General features: G+C 40.3%; 1 protein-coding gene across 1 annotated transcript in view; it reads left to right on the top strand.

The window, feature by feature from the left end:
* The window catches only part of LOC126272175 (COP9 signalosome complex subunit 2), a 97,039-nt gene that overhangs the window by 54,559 nt on the left and 19,176 nt on the right, over positions 1-23,304 (top strand). Inside the window, exons 7-8 of the mRNA XM_049974825.1 lie at positions 5,057-5,247; positions 18,129-18,270. Coding sequence (XP_049830782.1) covers positions 5,057-5,247; positions 18,129-18,270 — 333 coding nt within the window. The remainder of the gene's footprint in view (positions 1-5,056; positions 5,248-18,128; positions 18,271-23,304) is intronic.

Genomic DNA, 23,304 nt, shown 5'->3' with positions numbered 1-23,304 from the left:
GCTATAGCCTACACCCATTTCAACCAGCTTGCTGTTTCCATGCCTTAAATTCCCTCAACACACACTTTCCTTCATGCATCAATATGCGTTCTATCGACAGTTTCCTTCTTTTTTGAAGTTGTGCCATAATTTCTCTCTCTCTCTCTCTCTCTCTCTCTCTCTCTCTCTCTCTCTCTCTCTCTCTCTCTTTCTCTCTCTGTCTCTTCTTCAATTCTGTTCGGTACCTCCTCATTAGTTACTTGATCTGCCCATTGTTCTACAGCACCATATTTCGAAAGCTTCTATTCTCTTCTTGTCTGAACCACTTATCCCCCATGTTTCACTTCCATCAGACAGCTACCTTCAGAAAAGACTTGATAACTATTAAATTGATATTAGATGTTAACAAATTTCTTTTTTTATGAACACTTTTTTTACTATAGTCAGTCTGCATATTATAACCAACACAAGTTATTTTTCTGCTTAAACAGTAAAATTCATCTACTAAATTTAGTGTCTCATTGCCTAATCTTAACTGCCCCAACATTGCCTGATTTAATTCTACTACATACTAATACTATTGTTTTACTTTTGTAGATGTTCAGCTTATTACCTTTCTTCAAGACAGTTGCCATCCAATTAAACTTCTCTTCAAAGTCCTTTGCTTTCTGTAATAGAATTAAAGTGTCATCAGCAAACCTCAAGGTTTTTATTTTTTTCTGCCTGAATTTTAATCCCCCATCTAAATATCTCCTTGGTTTCCATTGCTGCCTGCTCCATCTACAAAATGACCATTGCTTCTTTCATGCCTTTCAGCTCATATGGTTGCAGTCTGGTTTCTGCACAAGCTGCAAAGACAACCTGTCATTCTCTGAATTTTATCCCTGCTAGCCTCAGATGTTTAAGGAGTGTATTCCAGTCAACCTTGTCAAAAGCTTTCTCCAAATATACTAATGCTATAAACATATGTTTGCCTTTCTTTTTATTTTCTTCCTAGATAAGTCATAGGGTTAGTATTGTTTTGCATGTTTCTACATTTCTCAAGAAATCAAGCTCATCCCCCCGAGCTCCATTCTTCTTTGTTTGAAAAATTCTTGGAACAGAATAGAAGAAAAAGTACTTACATCACTAAAACTTTTTATTTTTAAATGTATTCTCCTTGTAGATTAATGCACTTGGTCCAACAGTGTTCCAGTGCCTTGATCCCATCTCGAAAATGAGTTTCCTCCAGGCCTGCAAAATAGTTGTCAACTTCAGCTATCAGTTCTTTGTTTGAAGTCAATCTTTGCACACCAAGAAAAATTTTCCGTTTTTTGGAAGAGATAGAATTCTGACGGAGCCATATCAGGTGAATTAGGCAGGTGTGACAACAGTTCAAGATCATGTAATTTTGTCATGGTGATGGCACATGTTTTTGATCCAGCATAAATAGTCACGGCACCGACCTTGCAGATAATTTTTTTAATTTCTTATTCTTCAGTTAAAATATCATATCCCCTTTCAGATGACATCTGGCAAGCATGAGCAATTTCACACACTTACAATCGGTGATCCTCCATGACCATTTTGTGCACTTTTGCAACGATTTCTGCAATAGTGACATCTTGGCCAACCACTGCGTGGATCATCATCTAAGCTCTCCCTTTACCAAATTTAAATTCGTTTGCCTACTTGGCGACAGTTGAATATGAAGGAGCAGAATCCCCCAGTGTATCCTGGAAATTGGCATGTGAATGTCCCTTGCTTTCATACCTTTCTTTACAAAGTACTTAATTGCTGCTCGAATCTCTCTCTCTCTCTCTCTCTCTCTCTCTCTCTCCCTCCCCCCCCCCCCCTTCCCCCCCTCCCTCCTCATCTTTGCAAATCACTACACAGAAGCAACAGGAGAACCACATCACCACTACAGCTCTCTTCCAAGAGCACGGACACGGCACGCTTTTACAGGCAACAGTACAATGAATATCGTGTAAACAAATTGTTGCGCTAGGGCTGACATCTCGTGGTGATTCCGAGAACTTTTAAAACCACCCTCGTAATTCATATCAGTATTTCAGGAGTGTGACTTATTAAAGTGATATTTTGGCAGTATTCATACTGGTCAACACCTGCTTTCTTTGGAATTAGGATTACTAGAATCTTCTTGAAGTCTGAGGGTATTTCCCCTATCTTGCATATCTTGTGCACCATGTGGAATTGTTTTGTCATGGCTGGCTCCCACAATGATCTCAGTAACTTTGTGGGATTGATGTTTATTCTATGGGCCTTGTTTCAGATTAGGTCCTTCAGTGCTGTGTCATATTCTTCTTGCTCTATTGCATCTCCCATCTCTTCTTCGTGTGCTCTCTCTTCTCTGTTCATAATATTGCCTTAAAGTTAATTTCATTTTACAACCCTTCTAGATATTCCTCCTGCCTTTGTCGCCCCTTCTGTGCTTAGTGTACTGGCTTGCATCTGAGCTCTTGATATACATGCAGCTGATTCCGTTTCCTCCAAAGATCTCGTTAATTTTCCTGTTAGTGGCTTCCCCCAGCTATACATACTTCTGTAGTCTTGCACTTCTCGTCTAGCCATTCCTACCTCACCATTTTGCACTTCTTGTCACTTGTTTTTTTTAAATGCTATATGCCCTTTTGCTGCATTGTTGCATGTTCTTCTTTTGCCAATTAAATTAAATGTCTTGTGGGCTAGCCAAGAATTTCTACTTGATTTTTTTTTCTTTTTTCCCCCATTTGCATATTTGGCCCTCTGCTGCCTTCACTATTTCATCTCTCAAAACTACCCATTCATCTTCTGTTCGTTCCTTACCCCTATTTTTGTCAGTTGTTGCCTAATGCTGCATTTAAAACTCTAAAAAACCTCTGGTTAATTTCATACCTTTCTGCAATTTCTTCGATTTTTATTGTACTTCATAATCAATAAATTATGGTTTTGAAATCTCATTCTCACTATTATAGTATCTACCTGATACTTTCAGGTGTCGACAGATCTCTTCCATGTACATATTCCTCTTTCGTGGTTCTTAAACCAAGTGTTAGTAGGGATTAAATTAAGCTCTGTGCAAGACTCTGCCAGAAGACGTCTTATTTCATTCCTTTCCTCCAGTTCAGGTTTTGCTATGAATTTTCCTTCCTTCCTTTGTTGTACTATTGAATTACAGTCCGCCATCACAATGAAATTTTTGAATTATGTAAATAATTTCTTTTATCACTTTACATGATTTTGGCATATAAACTTGTACTGCTTTGGTGTGTTGTGGCTTATGTCTCTTGGCTGTGACAATGTGTTAACTACACTGTTCCTAGAAGCTTACCTACAATCATATTTTTCTATTCATGATTAGACTTTCTCCTTCATTCCCATTTTGTTTTTATATTTATAACACTCAATTAATGTATTCTTGCAATCACAGTTCACCAATTCCAACTGTATTCGACTTCAACCTATCCGTTTTCCTTTTTAAGTTCTCTATCCTACATACCTAATTAAAGTATGTACATTTCATTCTCTGACCCGTAGAGTTGCAGATTTGTATAACTTAATAAGAACATCCTCCTGAATAGTCCCCACTTTGAGATCAGAATATTTTGTCCAAGAGGCTGTCATCATTATTTAACTGTACAGTAGAGCTGCATGCCCTTGAGAAAATGAGAGCTGTAGGTTTCCTTTGCTTTCAGCCATACCAACATCAGTAAGAACCTCGAAAACACCACTATATGAAATTGCTGTTGTGAAACATGGAGAGAGTCGATCCTTTTATCAAGGCAGGAACATAATAAAACACTCGTTCTCAGTATTCATTCAAGTGTAGTTTTTGAGATTGATTCAGAACAGTCTTATAGAAACTGCAGCTCTTTATTACAGGGTGTTTACAGGGTATTTGGAAATACCTGTTTCAAACTTCTATGACTTGTAGAGGAGAGTGAGTACATAATACTTTGAATAGGGACCCATGTTCAGGAACGTACAGTTTCCATTCCACAATGGTTTCAATTCAGATGTTTAATTCATCCACTTCTGCTTGGGGCATTGAATTAGGCATGATGCAGTGAAACTATTAGGTATGAAATATAATAAAGCATCCATTTACACAGACACAAGCAGACATTTGTCTGTGCGGATGGATATGTGTGTGTGTGCGCGAGTGTACACCTGCCCTTTTTTCCCCCTAAGGGAAGTCTTTCCGCTCCCGGGATTGGAATGACTCCTTACCCTCTCCCTTAAAACCCACATCCTTTCGTCTTTCCCTCTCCTTCCCTCTTTCCTGAAGAAGCAACCATCGGGTTGATTTTTATGATTTTTGATGTTTTACTAGCACAGGTGACCGGCATTGTTAAAGGTTCACTCCTCATTGCTGTTGCTGGACTGGAGCCAAGCCTGCAGGCAGTTTTTGTTTGTACCGGTTGTGCCAATCCCCGAGGGCTTTTCCCTGGCTGTTGCTGTTTTGATACTCCCTGTGCTATCTCCAACGATCATTCACTGCAGCTCAGGAATCCGGTATCCATTTACCTTGAAGCTTATGTCTTAGTCCTAATAAAAAAGAAGAAATCCTCGAGGCAAATGATTCTGGATACTTTTGCTACAGTGAACGACTATCGAAGGTTGCTGGGGAAAAATGATAGTGGTAATGGCCAAGGGAAAGCTCCCATGTTGACACAGATGGTGTGTGTAATCTCCATCTGCAGGCTTGATTCTAGTCCGCCGCTAGGAATGTAGAAAAACCTTGTGACATTGCCAAACTCTCATGCTGCATAAACACCGGGAAAACAGTTGAACAAATGTTGGCTGAAGACCCCAAGACAGAAGCCAATAGACAGTTTGTCTGATTCTTTTTGATTGGAACATCAATATTATAGAGGTGTATGTTTTATGCATATTAGAATTTAACATCCACAGAAATCATTGTGGATATTGTAGCTTCATCTCTAAAATGAATGTATCAATATAGCTCAGAGTTTGTGACCTAGGTACTGTTAGATAATTGTTTCTGTACTGTGCATGAAAAGGATATACTGTATCTGATATGATGCATTGTGTGTTCTGTTCTGAAATTTGTATTAATTGTTACTTCTGTTTGCAGGCTTATGAAATCTGGAATTAATCCTTTTGACTCCCAAGAGGCAAAGCCATATAAAAATGACCCGGAAATATTAGCAATGACCAATTTAGTTTCTGCATACCAAAATAATGATATCAATGAATTTGAGACCATCCTCAAACAGAATAGACGGAACATAATGGATGATCCATTTATCCGAGAGCACATTGAAGGTATGTTGATTTTTCTTCTTCTTCATACAGGATAAGTACATGTGTTTTGAAAATATTCATGCTGATATCATTGATTGAATGTAAGTATTTTGTAGCATTTGATCCTTAAAAATAAATTTATGACAAAAAGCAACTTCTCTGAAGTCCATCCCAAATCCTGTATCATATCAGTAACACTCTCTCCCCTATTTCGATAATACATAAGTGCTGCCCTTCTTTGAACTTTTTCAATTTATTCCATCAGCCCTATCTGGTAAGGATCCCACGCCACGCAGCAGTATTCTAAAAGAGGACAGATAAGTGTAGTGTAGGCAGCTTCCTTAGTAGATCTGTTACATTTTCTAAGTGTCCTGACAATAAAATACAGTTTTTGGTTAGCCTTCCCCGCAGCATTTTTTTTGTGTCCCTTCAAATTTAAATTGTTCTTAATGGTAATTCCTCTTGTAGTTGTCTCATAAATATTGTTCATATTTTACTTTCTTCATTTATTTGATGCAAACTGTTACATAGCCACTGTTTTGAATGTCATGTTAATGTTAAAATGCAGTACCACCACACACTCAAAGATTGCATTTACTGTATGTTCTCTCAAACACCTCCATTTTCCTGTGTTTAGTTATTTCTGTTTGTCTTACTGATATTGCTTAAGTTCCTTAAGTATTCTGTAGTTACACTGATAATTTTTCTTATTTTGATTGGTTTGTGTATCACTCTCCAGGTTTCATACCTCCAGATGCAGCCTTGTCTAGTGCTAATTTTATTTTATTAGTTTTGTTCATTAATAGAAACTGTTATGTAGGCATGCTGTTCGTATTTTGCGTTAAAGATTTTCCTGTCTACTCCATTCTTATGTATTTACTGTTCAATTTTTACTTTTTCATTGCATTGCCACCACACTGTCAAAGATGTTACTGTATGTATGTGCTTCAGTCTAGACATGTTACTTCTCTTCCAGTGTTGTTTGCAAATATTGTAACTTCTTTGGTGACAATACTCAGTAAATGTCTGAAGATGGCCTTGTAAGCACAATATAAAAATAATATTGTAGAACAAAAGCAAGCTGGTGCTTTTCATTTATTATAATGTTGTTCCACCAAGAACCGACAGAAGATTCTGTTAACATGTATTTAGTTGAATTTAGGGCCTTTAGATTTGACTGATTTATCATGTAACCAAAGTTTAACGGATTCCTTTTAGCACTCGTTTGGATGACCCCACACTTTTCATTATTTAGAGTCCACTGCCAATTTTCACACCAGGTTGTTGTTGTTGTTTTTGTTGTTTTTGTTGTGGTCTTCAGTCTAGAGACTGGTTTGGTGCAGCTCTCCATGCTACTCTATCCTGTGCAAGCTTCTTCATTTCCCAGTACCTACTGCAACCTACATCCTTCTGAATCTGTTTAGTGTATTCATCTTTTGGTCTCCCTCTACGGTTTTTACCCCCTGTGCTGCCCTCCAATGCTAAATTTGTGATTCCTTGATGTCTCAGAATATGTCCTACCAATCGATCCCTTCTTCTGGTCAAGTTGTGCCACAAATTACTCTTCTCCTCAGTTCTATTCAGTACCTCCTCATTAGTTATGTGATCTACCCATATAATCTTCAGCATCCTTCTGTAGCACCATATTTCGAATGCTTCTATTCTCTTTTTGTCTAAACTATGTATTGTCCATGTTTCACTTCCATACATGGCTACACTGCATACGAATACTTTCAGAAAAGACTTCCTGACACTTAAATCTATACTTGATGTTAACAAATTTCTCTTCTTCAGAAACGCTTTCCTTGCCATTGCCAGTCTACATTTTATATCCTCTCTACTTCGACCCTCATCAGTTATTTTGCTCCCCAAATAGCAAAATTCATTTACTACTTTATGTGTCTCATTTCCTAATCTAATTCCCTCAGCATCACCCGACTTAATTCGACTACATTCCATTATCCTCATTTTGCTTTTGTTGATTTTCATCTTATATCCTCCTTTCAAGGCACCATACAGATATATTTTCTAAATCATTTTGCAATTTGTTTCGATCTTCTGATGACTTTACTAGTTGATGAACGACAGCATGATCTGCAAACAGCCTAAGACGGCTGTTCAGATTGTCCCCCAAATTGTTTATATGCATAAGGAACAGCAAAGGACCAATAACACCACCCTGGGGAATGCCAGAAATCACTTCCATTTTATTTGATGACCTTCCATCATTTACTACGAACTGTGGCCCCTCTGACAGGAAATCACGAATCCAGTCACATAAGTAAGATGATATTCCATAAGCATGCAATTTCACTGCAAGCCACTTGTGTGGTACAGTGTCAAAAGCCTTCTGGAAATCCAGAAATATGGAATTGATTTTAAATCCATTGTCAGTAGCACTCAACACTTTGTTAGAGTAAAAATCTAGTTGTGTTTAACAATAACAATGTTTTCTGTATCCGTGTTGTATGTCACTAGATTGTTTTTTCAAGGTAATTCATAATGTTCGAACACAATATACATTCCAAATTCCTGCTGCATATTGACGTTAATGATATGGGCCTGTGATTTAGTGGATTACTCACAATAACTTTTTTGAATATTGATGTGACCTGTGTAACTTTCCAGTTTTTGGGTACAAATCTTTCTTCGAGTGAATGGTTGTATATGATTGTTCAGTATGGAGCTACTGCATCAGCATTCTCTGAAAGTAATCTGATTGGTATACTGCTTGGACCAGAAGACTTGCTTTTATTAAGTGATTTAAGTTGCTTCACTACTCCGAGGATATCTGCTTCTATGTTACTCGCGTTGTCCGCTGTTCTTGATTCAAATTCTGGAATACTTACTTCTTCTTCTTTTGTGAAGGCATTTCTGAAGGCTGTGTTGTCAAATTAAATTGTCTAGTGGGTGAAAGTACTGATCCTTGCCATATTCCGTGACAGTCTTGATTTGCACACCCTCTGCTTCCCAAAAGAATGTCTTCGGCTTCATAAGAAGCATCTTTGTCGGCCATATGTCATGTGTGATCAGCAGAAATGTACTTATTAACAGTCAGTGTTTAGTTTCCTTATAGAAAGTTTAGAATCACCTGTGTAGTGATACCTTACTAGCCTAGTAAATGCACATTTGTCTTTAGTTTGTAGTAAATTTGGTATCATCTTTTCTACTGAAGAATGGAAGTTTCATTCTCATAACCATTCACCCGTGAACCATGGATCTTGCCAAGACTGCATGGTTTGTGTGCTTCAGTGATAAAGATAGCCAAACTCTATGTGCAACAACAACAGAGGCATATATGTGGAGGGGCTAGATAAACCTGTGGTTCATTTAGAGGGGACGTCTTTTCAGTAGTTGCAGTGCCAACAGTCTTCATGATTGACTGAGTGTAGTCGTGATTGACTGAGTGTAGTCGTGTAACATCAGCCAACAAGACCTAAGTTGGTGCAGCAAACGCATTGTTGGGTTTGACCTACCATTTCTCCTCTAAATTTTGCAGAAATGTGGATCATTTGGGGAAGGCCACCCAACGTGATGTACATTCCACCTTTTGTCCCTTCTATCTTTGCACCATTCCATTCTGGCAAAAGTAATACTCTGAAGAGCCAATGTAGTAACCATCACTGTGTGTGTGTGTGTGTGTGTGTGTGTGTGTGTGTGTGTGTGTGTGATGTACGTACGTACGTACATACGTACGCGCGGGTTCATTGGCGCAGCATGTAGTGGTAGTCATCAAGTACCTGTATCAAGTGGCCGCACAGCCCCAGCAGTGTCATCTGTAGGAAAGGATAATTACATTGATGTGGCAAACATGACCATGTGGCAGTCCTTCCTTCATGCTTTTCACATGGATCTACAATTTTCTGTCGAATTCGCACTGGTCACACTTGGCTGGTCCATGGCCACATCCTATGACATGAGAATCCATCCCACTGTCAGTGTGGTGCCAACATTGTACTGGACTGCCCCAATTTGGTCACCTTTTGGTGAGACCTGAAACTTGCTGAAACCCTATCTCTGGTGCTAGTGGAAGATGCCAAAGTAGCTGATTTGGTTTTACATTTTACCCTTGAAGGTAGTTTTTACTCATGTTTCTGAGGTAGGGCACATTGGCCTCATTGGCTGCCTGAGGTATTGGAGTGGTGCCACACCATCTGCTCTGTCTCAGAGGTCCCATCGCTGCCATTCTTCATTTGCTCTTCTTACCTCCGTAATTCTTTTTATTCTTCTACATCTGTCGTTAGATTACGGTCTTCTTGTTGCTCTTTTTCCTGAGATTTTATCAACTCATTTATGTAGTTAGTTTTGTTTTGGCATTTATCAACTTCTTTGCATTGTTATGTAAATAAAATAGAAAGAAACTTCCACTTGGGAAAAATGTATTAAAAACAAAGATTCCAAGACTTATCAAGCAGGAAAGCGCCGGTAGATAGGCACAATAAATAAAACACACACACACACACACACACACACACACACACACAGAATTTCTAGCTTTCGCAACCGACGGTTGCTTCTTCAGGAAAGAGGGAAGGAGAGGGAAAGATGAAAGGATGTGGGTTTTAAGGGAGAGGGTAAGGAGTCATTCCAATCCCGGGAGCGGAAAGACTTCCCTTAGGGGGAAAAAAGGATAGGTGTACACTCGCGTGCGCGCGCGCGCACACACACACACACACACACACACACACACATATCCATCCGCACATACACAGACACAAGCAGACATTTGTCTGTGCGGATGGATATGTGTGTGTGTGCACGCGAGTGTACACCTGTCCTTTTTTCCCCCTAAGGGAAGTCTTTCTGCTCCCGGGATTGGAATGACTCCTTACCCTCTCCCTTAAAATCCACATCCTTTCGTCTTTCCCTCTCCTTCCCTCTTTCCTGAAGAAGCAACCGTCGGTTGCGAAAGCTAGAAATTCTGTGTGTGTGTGTGTGTGTGTGTGTGTGTGTGTGTGTGTGTGTGTGTTTTATTTATTGTGCCTATCTACTGGCGCTTTCCCGCTTGGTAAGTCTTGGAATCTTTGTTTTTAATATATCTTTGCATTGTTAGTTTTTTCTGTTAATGGAGAGTAAGGAACCACTGTTTGGATGCAAAGGGTGCATCTCCCATCGCATATTGTATCTCGGTGGCCTCTAGCTGCTTTCTGGGTGGAGAAACTCTGCTGCCTTTATCCTCTTACTGCTTTCTCCCTTCTACTTGCTTCTATGTGTTGGTTATATTGGTTCTCAGTTAAAGTTGGGTTCATCAGGATTTGTCTTGTGTCCTTCCTTTCTGAGGCCTCTTCGTGGCTTGACACATATAGAAAGGAAGGACTGATGGCCTTGTAGTTTGGTTCCTTTTAATCCCACCAATCTTGCACATAATATTCTGAATGTAAAATAGTTCCCATTCAGATTTCCAGGTGGGAACTGATCAAGAGGATATTGTCATCAGCAAAAACAAAACTGTCATTCTGTAGATTGGAGCATGGAATGTTAGATCTTTAATTGGGTAGGGAGATTAGAGAATTTAAAAAGTGAAATGGACAGGTTAATCTTATAGTAGGAACTAGTAAAGTTCGATGGTAGGAGAAGCAGAACTTGTGATCAGGTAATACGGGGTTGTAAGTACGAAATCAAGTAGGGGTAAAGCTCTAACAATGATCAGAAAATAGCAGTGCAGGAAAGGCTCTGTGAACAGCATAGTGAACACATTTTCATAGCCAACACCCACCGTGATAGTGCATGTTTATACACCAACCAGCTCTGCAGACGATAAAGAGATTGACAGAATGCACAAGATAAAATAAATTATTCAGATAGTTAAGGTAGATGAAATGTTAGTTGTGATGGGTGACTGGAATTAGATAATTGGAAAAAGGAAGAAAAGAAAAATAGTAGAAAATGGGCTGGGGGAAAGGAAAGAAAGAGGAAGCCACCTGCACATAGCATCATTTAACCATCACTAACACTTGATATATGAATTGTTAAAGAAAGTTGTATATGAGAAAGAGACATGGGAACACTGGAAAGTCTTTGACTATCTGCGCATTTCATCTTTTTCTACTGAATGTCCTGCTCTCATGATATATCCAGAGTATCAGAATTTCATCTGCAGTATTTTGATCTCTGAAGATATTTTTAATTTATTTTTTCCATGGCTTTTATTTTTTACTTTTTTAATTGATGGAATCTTCAGAATCCTTCCCCAAACCCAAGTTTCAAAATAATAAGTTTTCTTGCAATCCACCTTTTTTTTATTGTCTATGACTTCTGTCTGTATAAAAGTATGGGGAAGATCAAAGTTACAGCCATTTTTGTTTTGTTCAGTAGTGACAATTTTCTTTCCTTTATAAACTTGCTTAATTTAATCATAACTGTTTTTCCCTCCTCACTTCCTCAGTGCAGGAACTTCTTTCTGCCATTACAGACCCTAAAAATATATACACTGATGGAAAAAATCCCAACACCACACTTAATTAATATAGAGTGATAAAATTTTGGGATTACATTTGTCTGAGTAACGCATTTAAGTAGTTAGTGTTGCAAGGTCACAGGGTAACGTAAGCATGCAAAAAGCCACCACAAAGATGAAATGCTGGTACATTAATAACTGGTGTAACTGCTAGTGTGTTGAATGCAAGCATGCAAATATGTATGTGGTGTGTCATGCAGGTGCCAGATGTCAGTTTGTTAGGTGCTCACCAATGAAGGGAAATCTGCAAGAAGGAAACAATGTATAGAAGAGCCATACAGCAGAAATAAACTTGAAGATGCTTTTGTGTACAGGGAAGAGGAATTAAATAAAAGTGAGAAAGGAGGTAAGATACTGCAAGAATAATTTTGTGGAGTACTGAAAGACCCAGGTCAAAACAAGGCCCTTGGCATCAACATTATTACTTCAGAATTATTGAGATCCATGGCAGAGCCAAGCAAACCATACAATCTTGTGTGCAAGACGTAGTACAGGCAAAATACCCCCAGACTGTAAGAATAAAGTAATAATCCCTGTTCCAAAGAAAGCAAGTGCTGGGCAAGTGTGAATATTTTTGTACCAATTGAATAAATTGTGGGTGCAAAATACTGACTCAACTTATTTACAGAAGAATGGAAGACTGTTAGAAGTTACTTAAGGGAAGACCATTTTGGTTTCCAGAGAAATGTAATAACATCCTTGTCACTATGGACTATGTGAGTTGACATAGAAAATCAGTTAAATAAAATGAAATCTGTGTATAACATTTGCAGACTTAGAGAAAGTGTTAGACAGTCTTGACCAGAACTGAAATTCTGAAGTTCATTTACAATTTTTACAGAACTGTCATAGTGAGGTAGTAATTCTTAAGGGAATGAGGCAAAGTAGTAGACATCCTTGTTGCTATTAAATATGTGCATTGAACAACAAGTAAAGGAAACAAAGGTTATATTTGAAAAGGGAATTAGAATTCAGGGAGAAGAAATAATAATGTTGAGGTTTGCCAAGAACATTGTAATTCTGTTATTTGTAAAGGACTAGGAGGAGCAGTTGAGCCAAAGGGACAGTGTCATGAAAAGACATTAAAAGATGACATCAGCAAGTGCAATGGAATGTAGTTGACTTAACCCAGGTGATGCTGTGGAAATTAGGTAAGGAGATGACACTAAGAGTAGGAGATTAGTTTTGCTATTTGGGTAGAAAAATAATTGGTGGTGGCAGAAGTAGAGATGATATAAAATGCAGACCAGTAATAGCAAGAAAAGCATTTCTGAAAATGCCGAATTATGTTAAGATCTAATACAAATTTCAATGTTAGGAAATCTTTCTTGAACTATCTGTGTAGAGGGTAACTTTTTATGCAAGAGATATTTGGATGCTCAGCAGTGCAGACAGGAAGTGTGTAGCAACTTTAGAAATGTGCTACTTGAAAAGAATGATGAAGACTAGATGAGTAGAGAGAATCACAAATGAGGTACTGAATGAAATAGGGGGGGAAAAAGATGTTTTGGCACAACTTGATGAAGGGAAGGGATTTGGTGATAGGACACATCCTATTACAGGAACCATAGGGACTATAATCGAGTGTCAGGTGGAGTTTGCGTTTACGTCCTAAACTCAGTCTGTAGTGAACCTGTGCCTCTTCAAACCCCTCTTGAAGCTGTGGCTGTCGGAAAAAGGACGACACAGGAAATAACAGTCTGCAATGTCCCTCTTCGTCCAGATGGTGCAGTACCCCTGAATGTATTAGCTGCACTGATTGATCAATTCCCTTACCTTTACTACTTTTGGGAGATTTTAATGCCGATAACCCGTTTTGGGATGCCACCATGCTTACTGGGCGAGGCAGAAATGTCTCAGTTCGACCTCTGTCTCTTAAACACTGGGGCTGCCACACATTTCAGTGTGGCTCATGGTAGTTACTCGGCCATTGATTTATCAGTTTGCAACCCAGGACTTCACCCATGTATCCATTGGAGAGCATATGATGATCTGTATGGTAATGACCATTTCCCCATCTTCTGTCACTGCCCCAGCATCAGTCCCACGGATGCCTGCCCAGATAGGCTTTAAACAGGGCGGACTGGGAAACTTTTACCTGTGCTGTCACCGTTGAATCTCCCCCACACGGTACCATCAATGTCATGGTTGAGCAGGTGACTACAACAGTTGTTTTTGCGGCAGAAAACATGATCTCTCGCTCTTTAGGGTACCCAAGGTGTAAGGCAGTCCCTTGGTGGTTGCCGGAAGTCGCTGAAGCAATTAAGGAGAGTCAGTAGGCTCTACAGTGGCTTAAGCAGCACCCTTCCATGTAGCACCTCAAAGCCTTTAAACGGCTCCGTGCCCACATTCGCCAACTTAGCAAATGACGGAATCAGGACTGTTGGGAGAAATATGTCTCAACCATTGGGTGCCACACATCACCTTCCCTAGTCTGGGCAAAGATCAAACGTCTTTTTGGGTACCAGGCCCCAACAGGTGTCCCTGGTGTTACCATAAATGGTGTGTTATCTACCAATGCAAACACAATTGCTGAGTACTTTCCTGAGCACTTTGCTTGAACCTCTGCTTCGGAGAATTACCCCAAGCCTTTCACACACTTAAACGATGGCTAGAAGGGAACATCCTCTCATTCACTACACGCCACAGCAAATCCTGTAACGCCCCATTTACAGAGTGGGAGCTCCTCAGTGCCCTTGCACATTGCCCTGACACAGCTCCTGGGCCTTATAGGATCCACAGCCAGATGATTAAATATCTCTCATCTGACTACAAGTGACATCTCCTGTCATCTTCAACCAGATCTGGTGCGATGGCAACTTTCCATCGCGATGGCAGGAGAGCACCATCATTCCAGTGCTCAAACCCGGTAAAAACCCACTTGGTGTAGAAAGCGATCGGCCTCACCAACATTCTTTGTAAACTGCTGGAACGTATGGTATGTCGGCAGTTGGATTCGGTCCGGGAGTCATGTGATCTGCTGGCTCCATGTCAGGGCGGCTTCCTCTGGGGTCACTCTACCACAGAGAATATTGTGTCCATCGAGACTGGTGCGTAGCACGATGTGACGTCAGCAATAACCTGCTAGGTTACACTGCGCCGTAGCACAGAACGTTATTCGCTCTGCGAACATCGAGGAGTGCAGACGCATAGCACTGGGTCTTGCTGAGCGTTGGCTTGCTACGTTCACTTGTGTTAACGTGCCTCAGCAATGCCTCTGTGACGTCTAGGTTACCGTCGTCGCTGGCGGCGCAGTGTACCTGTGTATCGGAGCTTAAAAGCAATTGATATTACTTGGCTGGGCAGTTTAATAAACAGCAATGTGTTTCGTGGACTTCGTCTGAACTTTACGTGTGATGTACAAGCTGTGTTTGGAGGCTCAACATGGCTTACCTTGGCTGTTGTTTGGGGCAATCATGCTGACTGTCGTGGCCTTGAAGCATTTCCAGATGCCAATATTATTGCTTGGAGGACTTGGAGTATTGCTGAGACTACAGGACTGTTGGGTAAGCAGCCTTATGGTACATTGTTCACAGTTCCCCTAAGCAACCGAACTACTATCTCCTCATTTCAAACACAGAAATCCATCTCCTGCAGTGGTGACCCAGATCAAGGATTATGATAACTATTCCATTTGCTCTTCCACCTCTCTTCCGCACCCACTTACGTACACCTCCATGGTGCATCCCTAGGCCACAGCTTCATCCTGACCTACCACATGATCTGAAAGACTTGGTACCTCCACCACCAATTTTTCTCCAACCTTGGAGCATCTCGAAGGTTGCTGGTCATGTGGGCTTTGCTTATACCCTCACGGGACATACTGAACTGCACTCCTTGCTGGATTCCTGTAGTGTTTCCATTGCTGAGTTGGTAATCGTCTCTTATGCTCTGAAGCATATACATTCCTGTGTCGGTGCGTCCTTTCTCATCTGGAGTGTCTCCTTGAGCAGTTTGCAAGCTCTCGACTAGTGTTACCCTTCCCAGCCCATGGTCATTGCTATTCAGGACTCGCTGTATGCCCTCGAGCAATGTGGACACTCGGTGACTTCTGTCTGGGCCCTGGACCACTTCAGGATAGCCGGCAATGAACTCAGTGATAGCCTGGCCAAACAGGCTACCAGTAATCAGACTCTTGAGATAGGTATTTTGGAATCAGATCTCAGATCGTATTATGCTGCCAAGTTTTAGGAATTTGGAATGGCTTACTCTGACTTCACCATACAAACTACGGGTAATAAAGGAGACTATGAATCTTGGAAGTCATCCACGCACGTATCTTACAAGGACTGTAATGGCCTTTGCCGGCTCCGCATCAACCATAATTGGCTGACTGATAGTCACCTCCTCTCTTGCAAGGACCCACCCAAGTGTCGTTGTGCTTCCCTTTTGCCAGTGGTCCACATTCTGCTGGATTGTTCCAACCTATCCACCCTGCGACACACTCTTAATCTCCCTGACTCGAAACACCTGGTCTTAGGACATGATGCCTCAGCAGCTGGCGTAGTTTTACATTTTATTCGTGAAGTAAGCTTTTACCACTCTCTTTAAGGAAAGGCACTTACTCTTATTGGCCCATTGGCAGAACACTGTTGCCTCTTCTGCCCAGACTGGGCTGTGGCTATCTGGGCTTGGTGGTCCAACCGCGTCATCACCTTACCTGTTCTTGTACTCTTCTCCCCCCCTCTCACATGATCCATCAGACTTGTTCATCTTTTGTCTCTCTGTGCATTTTTTGACCCATTCATATTGCTAATCTTTTGCAGGAAATTTTTGAGTAGAGTACCTGTGGTAAGTGGTGGGGGCTGAGGGATGTATGTCCCCTCATTGCACATTGTTTTTGGGAGCTTCTGGCTGCTCTGTAGATGGGGCAAGTTGCTTGCCTTTCTTCGCCTGTCTCCCTTCCTTGTGTTTGTCCTTTCTCTCACCTTTGTTGGTGTTTCATAGACCTTTGTATTTTATTCCCCTGGCTTTTGTGTGGTTGGTTATCTCTGATAAACAGTCATGTAGATGTGTTTGTCTGAGGAAAAAGGCTGATTACGTGGTAGTTTGGTGCCTTTAATCATCCAACCAGCCAATGAGTAACCTGTAGCTCAAGAAGAAGACAAGAATTGATAAATGAAACTTAAACTGCAATATATAGAAAATAGAAAGAAACTTCCACATGGGATATGTATGTGTGTGTGTGTGTGTGTGTGTGTGTGTGTGTGTGTGTGTGTGTGTGTGTGCGCGAGTGTACACCTGTCCTTTTTTCCCCCTAAGGGAAGTCTTTCCGCTCCCGGGATTGGAATGTCTCCTTACCCTCTCCCTTAAAACCCACATCCTTTCGTCTTTCCCTCTCCTTCCCTCTTTCCTGAAGAAGCAACCGTCGGTTGCGAAAGTTAGAAATTCTCTGTGTGTGTGTTTGTGTGTTTTGTTCATTGTGCCTGTCTGCCGGCGCTTTCTCGCTTGGTAAGTCTTGGAATCTTTGTTTTTTATGTGTGTGTGTGTGTGTGTGTGTGTGTGTGTGTGTGTGTGTGTGTTTTATTTATTGTGCCTATCTACTGGCACTTTCCCGCTTGGTAAGTCTTGGAATATATATAATAGAAAGAAACTTCCACATGGGAAAAATATATTAAAAACAAAGGTTCCAAGACTTACCAAGCGAGAAAGCGCCGGCAGACAGGCACAATGAACAAAACACACAAACACACACACACACACAGAATTACTAGCTTTCGCAACCGATGGTTGCTTCTTCAGGAAAGAGGGAAGGAGAGGGAAAGATGAAAGGATGTGGGTTTTAAGGGAGAGGGTAAGGAGTCATTCCAATCCCGGGAGCGGAAAGACTTCCCTTAGGGGGGAAAAGGACAGGTGTACACTCGCACACATAGACATATCCATCCGCACATACACAGACACAAGCAGACATATTTAAAGGAACAATTTAAATATGTCTGCTTGTGTCTGTGTATGTGCGGATGGATATGTGTGTTTGTGCGAGTGTACACCTGTCCTTTTTCCCCCTAAGGGAAGTCTTTCCGCTCCCGGGATTGGAATGACTCCTTACCCTCTCCCTTAAAACCCACATCCTTCCGTCTTTCCCTCTCCTTCCCTCTTTCCTGAAGAAGCAACCATCGGTTGCGAAAGCTAGTAATTCTGTGTGTGTGTGTGTGTGTGTGTGTGTGTGTGTGTGTGTGTGTGTGTGTGTTTGTGTGTTTTGTTCATTGTGCCTGTCTGCCGGCGCTTTCTCGCTTGGTAAGTCTTGGAATCTTTGTTTTGTGTGTGTGTGTGTGTGTGTGTGTGTGTGTGTGTGTGTGTGTGTGTGCGTGCGTGGAGGGGGAAGGGGGGTGTATGTATGAATGGAGCATACTGTTTGTGATTATTATTATTATTATTATTATTATTATTATTATTATTTCCCCTTACAGTTTCAGCAATTTGTTATTGTAATTTTTGGTTCCAGATCTGTTGCGGAATATAAGAACACAAGTACTTATTAAGCTCATCACACCATACACACGAATTCACATCCCTTTTATCTCTAAAGAGCTGAATATTGATGCAAGTGAAGTTGAGAGCCTACTGGTGTCCTGCATTCTGGACAGGTAAGCTTACCGAAACATTACTGCTAAAATCTAAAGTACCCTGTATTAAATGTTGATCGCACCAGCAAAAGTAGATTATCACAGTAGCTCTTTTTGAGCAGACTGTTTGCAACATTAACACTGAAAATATAACTACAATTTGTAAGAGCATCTAAATGTTATATTTTAGTGATTAAAATGCTGCTGCATAAGTGAAAGGTAGTTAAAAGTTCAGTTTTAATGCAACTGCAGCTGTAAGTGTGTTAGTATGTGTGTGTTTATAGCAACTAAGTGTATTTTGTTAAAGTGTTGGTTTATTTTTATGCTGGGGTAGTGAATATAACCTAACCATGTCTCAGTCTCTACCATAGTGACAGTTAAACTATGCATGCAAACACATATTTGCTTTCAGACTTATAGTACCTTAAATTTTAGCTTATTCTGTAATATCTAATACACTGTCTGACAAAAAAAATGGAGACATGCAGAAAGGGAGGAGGAAATAAATCGAAATTTCATAGGTAGAGATTGTATGTGATGGTGTTTCAGTAATAACAAAATTGAATCAAATTTATAAAGAACTTAGCAGTGGAACCCACTTATCAGTATGAGACTGCACCCTTTCTGGCCTGGGTGCATGAACTGATTATGCTGGGAAACATGTCATATAGCTGTTGCATCCTCTCATGAGGCAGGCTGCACTGCAGTTGTTAAAATTGGTCCTAGATAACCAGAACACTGACATTGGGATAAAGTTGGTATCCAGACTGATGCTACATATTCTGTCAGAGACAGTTTTGGGGATCTTGCTAACCATGGGAGTACCTCAACATCACACAGACAGTTCATACACTCGTGCCATGTGTGCATGAGCACACCCTGTTGAAAACTGGCACCACGATACTGTTGCATGAGAGGTAACACTTTTATTATGCAAGGTGCCCATGACATTGAGAGGTTACTTATCTGTGAATCCTATTCTGCTCTTTGTGTATCAATGAGGAAAGTTCATTGGTTTGCTGTAAAACTAGTTTTATGGGATATATTCAAACAACATACACCACACAACTTGTAATTAATGTGACTTTCTTCACATTTATTTTCACTATTAGCAACATGAAGACCTGTTTCAGCCCTCAAATAAAATGTTCATCACAGGCAGGCTCTTCCAACAGCCTGTTAATCTGTATGACAGTGGCAAATTACCTAAAGTGCACTTTCACATATGAAGTCTCACAGTTTAATATTTAAATTAGCTTTCAATTACACAGTCATTGAATACAATAAACTTTCTGATCACTTATAGAAATTAACACAGACGTGACCAGAACCACTCGTACAGCAGTATCATGGTACCAATTTCCAACAGGACAAGGAAGTTATTCACAGAATGAATCAAAGAGATTCATGATGTTTCTGCAAGGGCTGTTCAATAAAGAATGATCATAATTTTGTATTTTATTTATTTATTTGACAACACACCTTTACTCATCCTCATAATTTTGATGGTCCTTCTCAAATTAGTCTCCCATGAATGTGATGCACTTGTCCCAGCATTTTTGCCAGTCTTCAAGTACATGGTGGAAACCATTTTCCTTCCTTCAAAATTGGCTCTGCAGCTTTCACCACTGCTTCTGATGACTATAATGCCTCCCACAAAGGCGTTTCTTCATGTTAAGAAATAGAAAAAGTCACATGGGGCTAAATCTGGGCTATAGGGAGGGTGAGGGGTGCACTTCACGTTGATTTTTGCAAGATCAGCAACAACATTGGCAATGTGCAGCCGTGCATTATTGTGGTGCAGCATCAAGTCTGGTTCACGGAAATGTGATCTTTTGTGCATGATATGGACTTGCAATGTTTTCAGGACATCCCTGTAGTATTGTCCAGTTACTGACGTGTGTGCAGGTACAACAGGCTGATAAACCATTCCATGAATATCAACGAATGAGATGACCATAACTTTTCCGGCAGAAGCAACCACTTTTGCTTTTTTGGGTGTTGGTGATGGAGATTTCCAAACTGAGCTTTGCTGTCTCCTATCAGGATCAAAATGATGTAGCCAAGTTTCATCAGCAGTGATTGCATTTGAAAGAATCTCTGGATCTTCCTGTAACATCAGCTTTAACTGCATGCAGATCTGTACGTGAATGTCCTTTTGTTCGGGAACCAACAGTCATGGAACCCATCACTCACAAACACGTGTCGCATGTAATTTTTGTGTCACCAACGTGTGGGTGGCACCCAATGAAATGTTCAGTATTTCAGAAAGTATTCTTAAGGTAATTCATTGACCCTCTCTCTGACAGCAGCAGTGTTGATCTTTTCTTCCGTAAGAGCAATAACTGGAACACCATGGCCACCTTCCTTTGAAATTGATTGTCTCCCCTCTTTAAACATTTTAAACCATCTTTGAGCAGTACTGTAGGGAAGGAGAGACTCTCCATAGGTCTCCTGTAACATTGTATAGGCCTCAGCTGAAGATTTGTTGAGATGAAAGCAGAATTTAAGCCACATATTGTTCCTCACGTGTTACCTCCATTGCAGCGATAGGCGATACTGAACACGTCTGACATTGCTCGCCTCTCATAGGCGGGAACCAGGTGTCCCAACGATGAAACTACTATGGCGTGTTTGTTGCACATTAAGCTAACAGAACATCATAAAATTACATTTCAATGTGAGAAACTATGACCATTAAGAAATTATGATCATTCTTTATCGAACAGCCCTCATATTTGATGTTGATCGACAGTGGACCTTCGTGGAGATGAAGATCAGGTCATGTATTGATCGGGCACAGACTAAAGACTTTTGGGTAGGGTGTGCTATTTAAGGACTTGTGTATGAATGCTTTTGTGTTTGTGAAACTACATATTTGTCTGAAGGACCTGTATGTTAGAATTTACTAATTTTGGTAAACTAAATGTCTCAACAAAGGTGTGATTTACAAAGTATGTAGTGAGTTAATAAAATACGAAAGATCACCGAACTATTTTGTATGTCTGTGCTCATAATTACTAGTTTATAAATACAGTTGTCATATTGAAAATTATTATAATTTATGCAGGTTCTTAATTTATTAATGAAGGATGTCATTTGGTCCAGAAAAATTAGAGCAGCAAAAGCATAGTGTCAAACTTTAGAACTAAGCAGGTATAATGGCACAAAAGGCAACAGTAGTTTTGTGTTTCTAAACTTAAGTACTAATTATCTTTTAAATTACTTAGTTTCAGTAAAATTAAAACATGTTATTGTAAAGTCTGGAGTCGTGTATATCCAGTGATATGTATTGACATGTTTACTTTGAGTGATTCTCAGTCAAAATTCTGTATTCCCAAGATTTTCAGGTAGTAGTCACTTTTAATCAGAATGGTTTCTAGTAAAATTAAATGTGCTATTGTAATCAGCATGTGAATAATTGCAGCCTGAATAATGAGTTTGCATAAATTTACACGAAGTGCCATGTGATTAACATTTTGAAAGATTCAAGCATATATTACATATGCATTATGCAGAAGAGCAAATTAAAAATCAGTACAACAGAAATAATTATTAGTAGTAGTGGAACAGTAGCAGCTGGTCCCAGCTTGCTATGTTGAAACATACAGTTGTGCTATCAGAGTTCCCTCATCCACTACCAGTCATGACCTGAAGTCATATCCTATGGCTCCTGAGGGGCCTCATGACAGTTATGTACGTGTGCGGTGAGCACAGGACCCCCAGCTATTGCTGCAGTCTCTCATCTCAGACTACCTATGCTTCTTTTGCTTACTTCTCACAGTGGCAGCCTTTGATGTTCACCCGGCTGTCCCCCAGGTTCTGCATGTCATTTATTTTAAATAACCTTTGGCTGAAGCAATTTTTGTTCCTCTTCTGGATTGACCTTTATTCTATTTTTTTCTGTAGCATGGACAGACTGAGGAAAAACACCTTAAATAATTCCTACTGCATGCAGTGTTAAAGATCACCTGCACACAGTACCTGCGTAGTCTCGTGCACTTGAAAGACAACATGGTAGCCAATCTGATGTGGTGAGAGCTTTATATATCCATTTGGTAGAGGCCCCAACACCGCAGGAGCACACTGGTGTTCCTGAGCTGCTAGGTCCCAATGCATGCTACAGATGAGATATGAGTCTTCCTGGGGCATCAGGACGCCCAGCAATGTCTCTTGTGCCAAATGTTCTTTACTGTGACTTAGTGGCATCCATGGGGAGAGCACTTGACTGGAGCTGGTAGCATCAAGGCTGATGTGTCGCACACGATGTGTACCCAATTAAACCAAAACATTGGCCATTCTGACGTGGCCATTTCATGAGAGAGGTATAGAAATTTCAATGTGGACAGTTATAATTCTACTGATTTCCGTACTCGGGCTGCCTTGTGAGTTGGAGGGACAAGTCAAATAATTGGGATGAGACAATTTATCCAGTATGTGATGTATACTCAAACAAATGGAAATACTTTCAGTGCGACAAAACCATTATTTTCTGTGGAACACATTGAAAATAAATTTGAAGCAATTGAGTCTTTTGAAAAATCCGTAATGGATCATTATTGGTTAAAGCCTCCACTGCTGCACAGTCGGCAGCTCTTTAGGCATATGAATGAGTGGGTGATATAATAGTGACCAGTGCTCCACATAAAACTGTGAATATGGTCCGAGGAGTCATCGGCCAGACAGATGAGATGCTAGGAGCTAATTTGGAGTGGCAAGTCGTATATTTCATTCAGCATGTACGAAAAGAGCCTAAGGATAATCAGACATTCAGTTCTTCTGTAGTTTTAAGATGCTATTGACTTCTAAAGAAATAGTTCTATAACAGCTGTGGATAACACAAGATACACTTTCACATCTCCTACCTGTCAGGAACACTAATCGTTGCCAGGAAAAGTATTGTTTTTATGGTGGTGTTTTTTAAATGGGTCTTTCTTGACTGATTTTTAATACATAGTGACTCAGTGGGCATTCTCCAGATCATTGACCGACATTACTCTTTACCCTGTGATCTCTGCTATTCACCACTTTCCTGTTGAATTCAGTCATACTGAG

This window comes from Schistocerca gregaria, chromosome 5 (genome assembly GCF_023897955.1).
Source record: "Schistocerca gregaria isolate iqSchGreg1 chromosome 5, iqSchGreg1.2, whole genome shotgun sequence".
Taxonomy (NCBI): Eukaryota; Metazoa; Arthropoda; class Insecta; order Orthoptera; family Acrididae; genus Schistocerca; species Schistocerca gregaria.
Note: the sequence above shows the minus strand (reverse complement) of the source record. Positions and strands in the feature narration are given on the sequence as shown.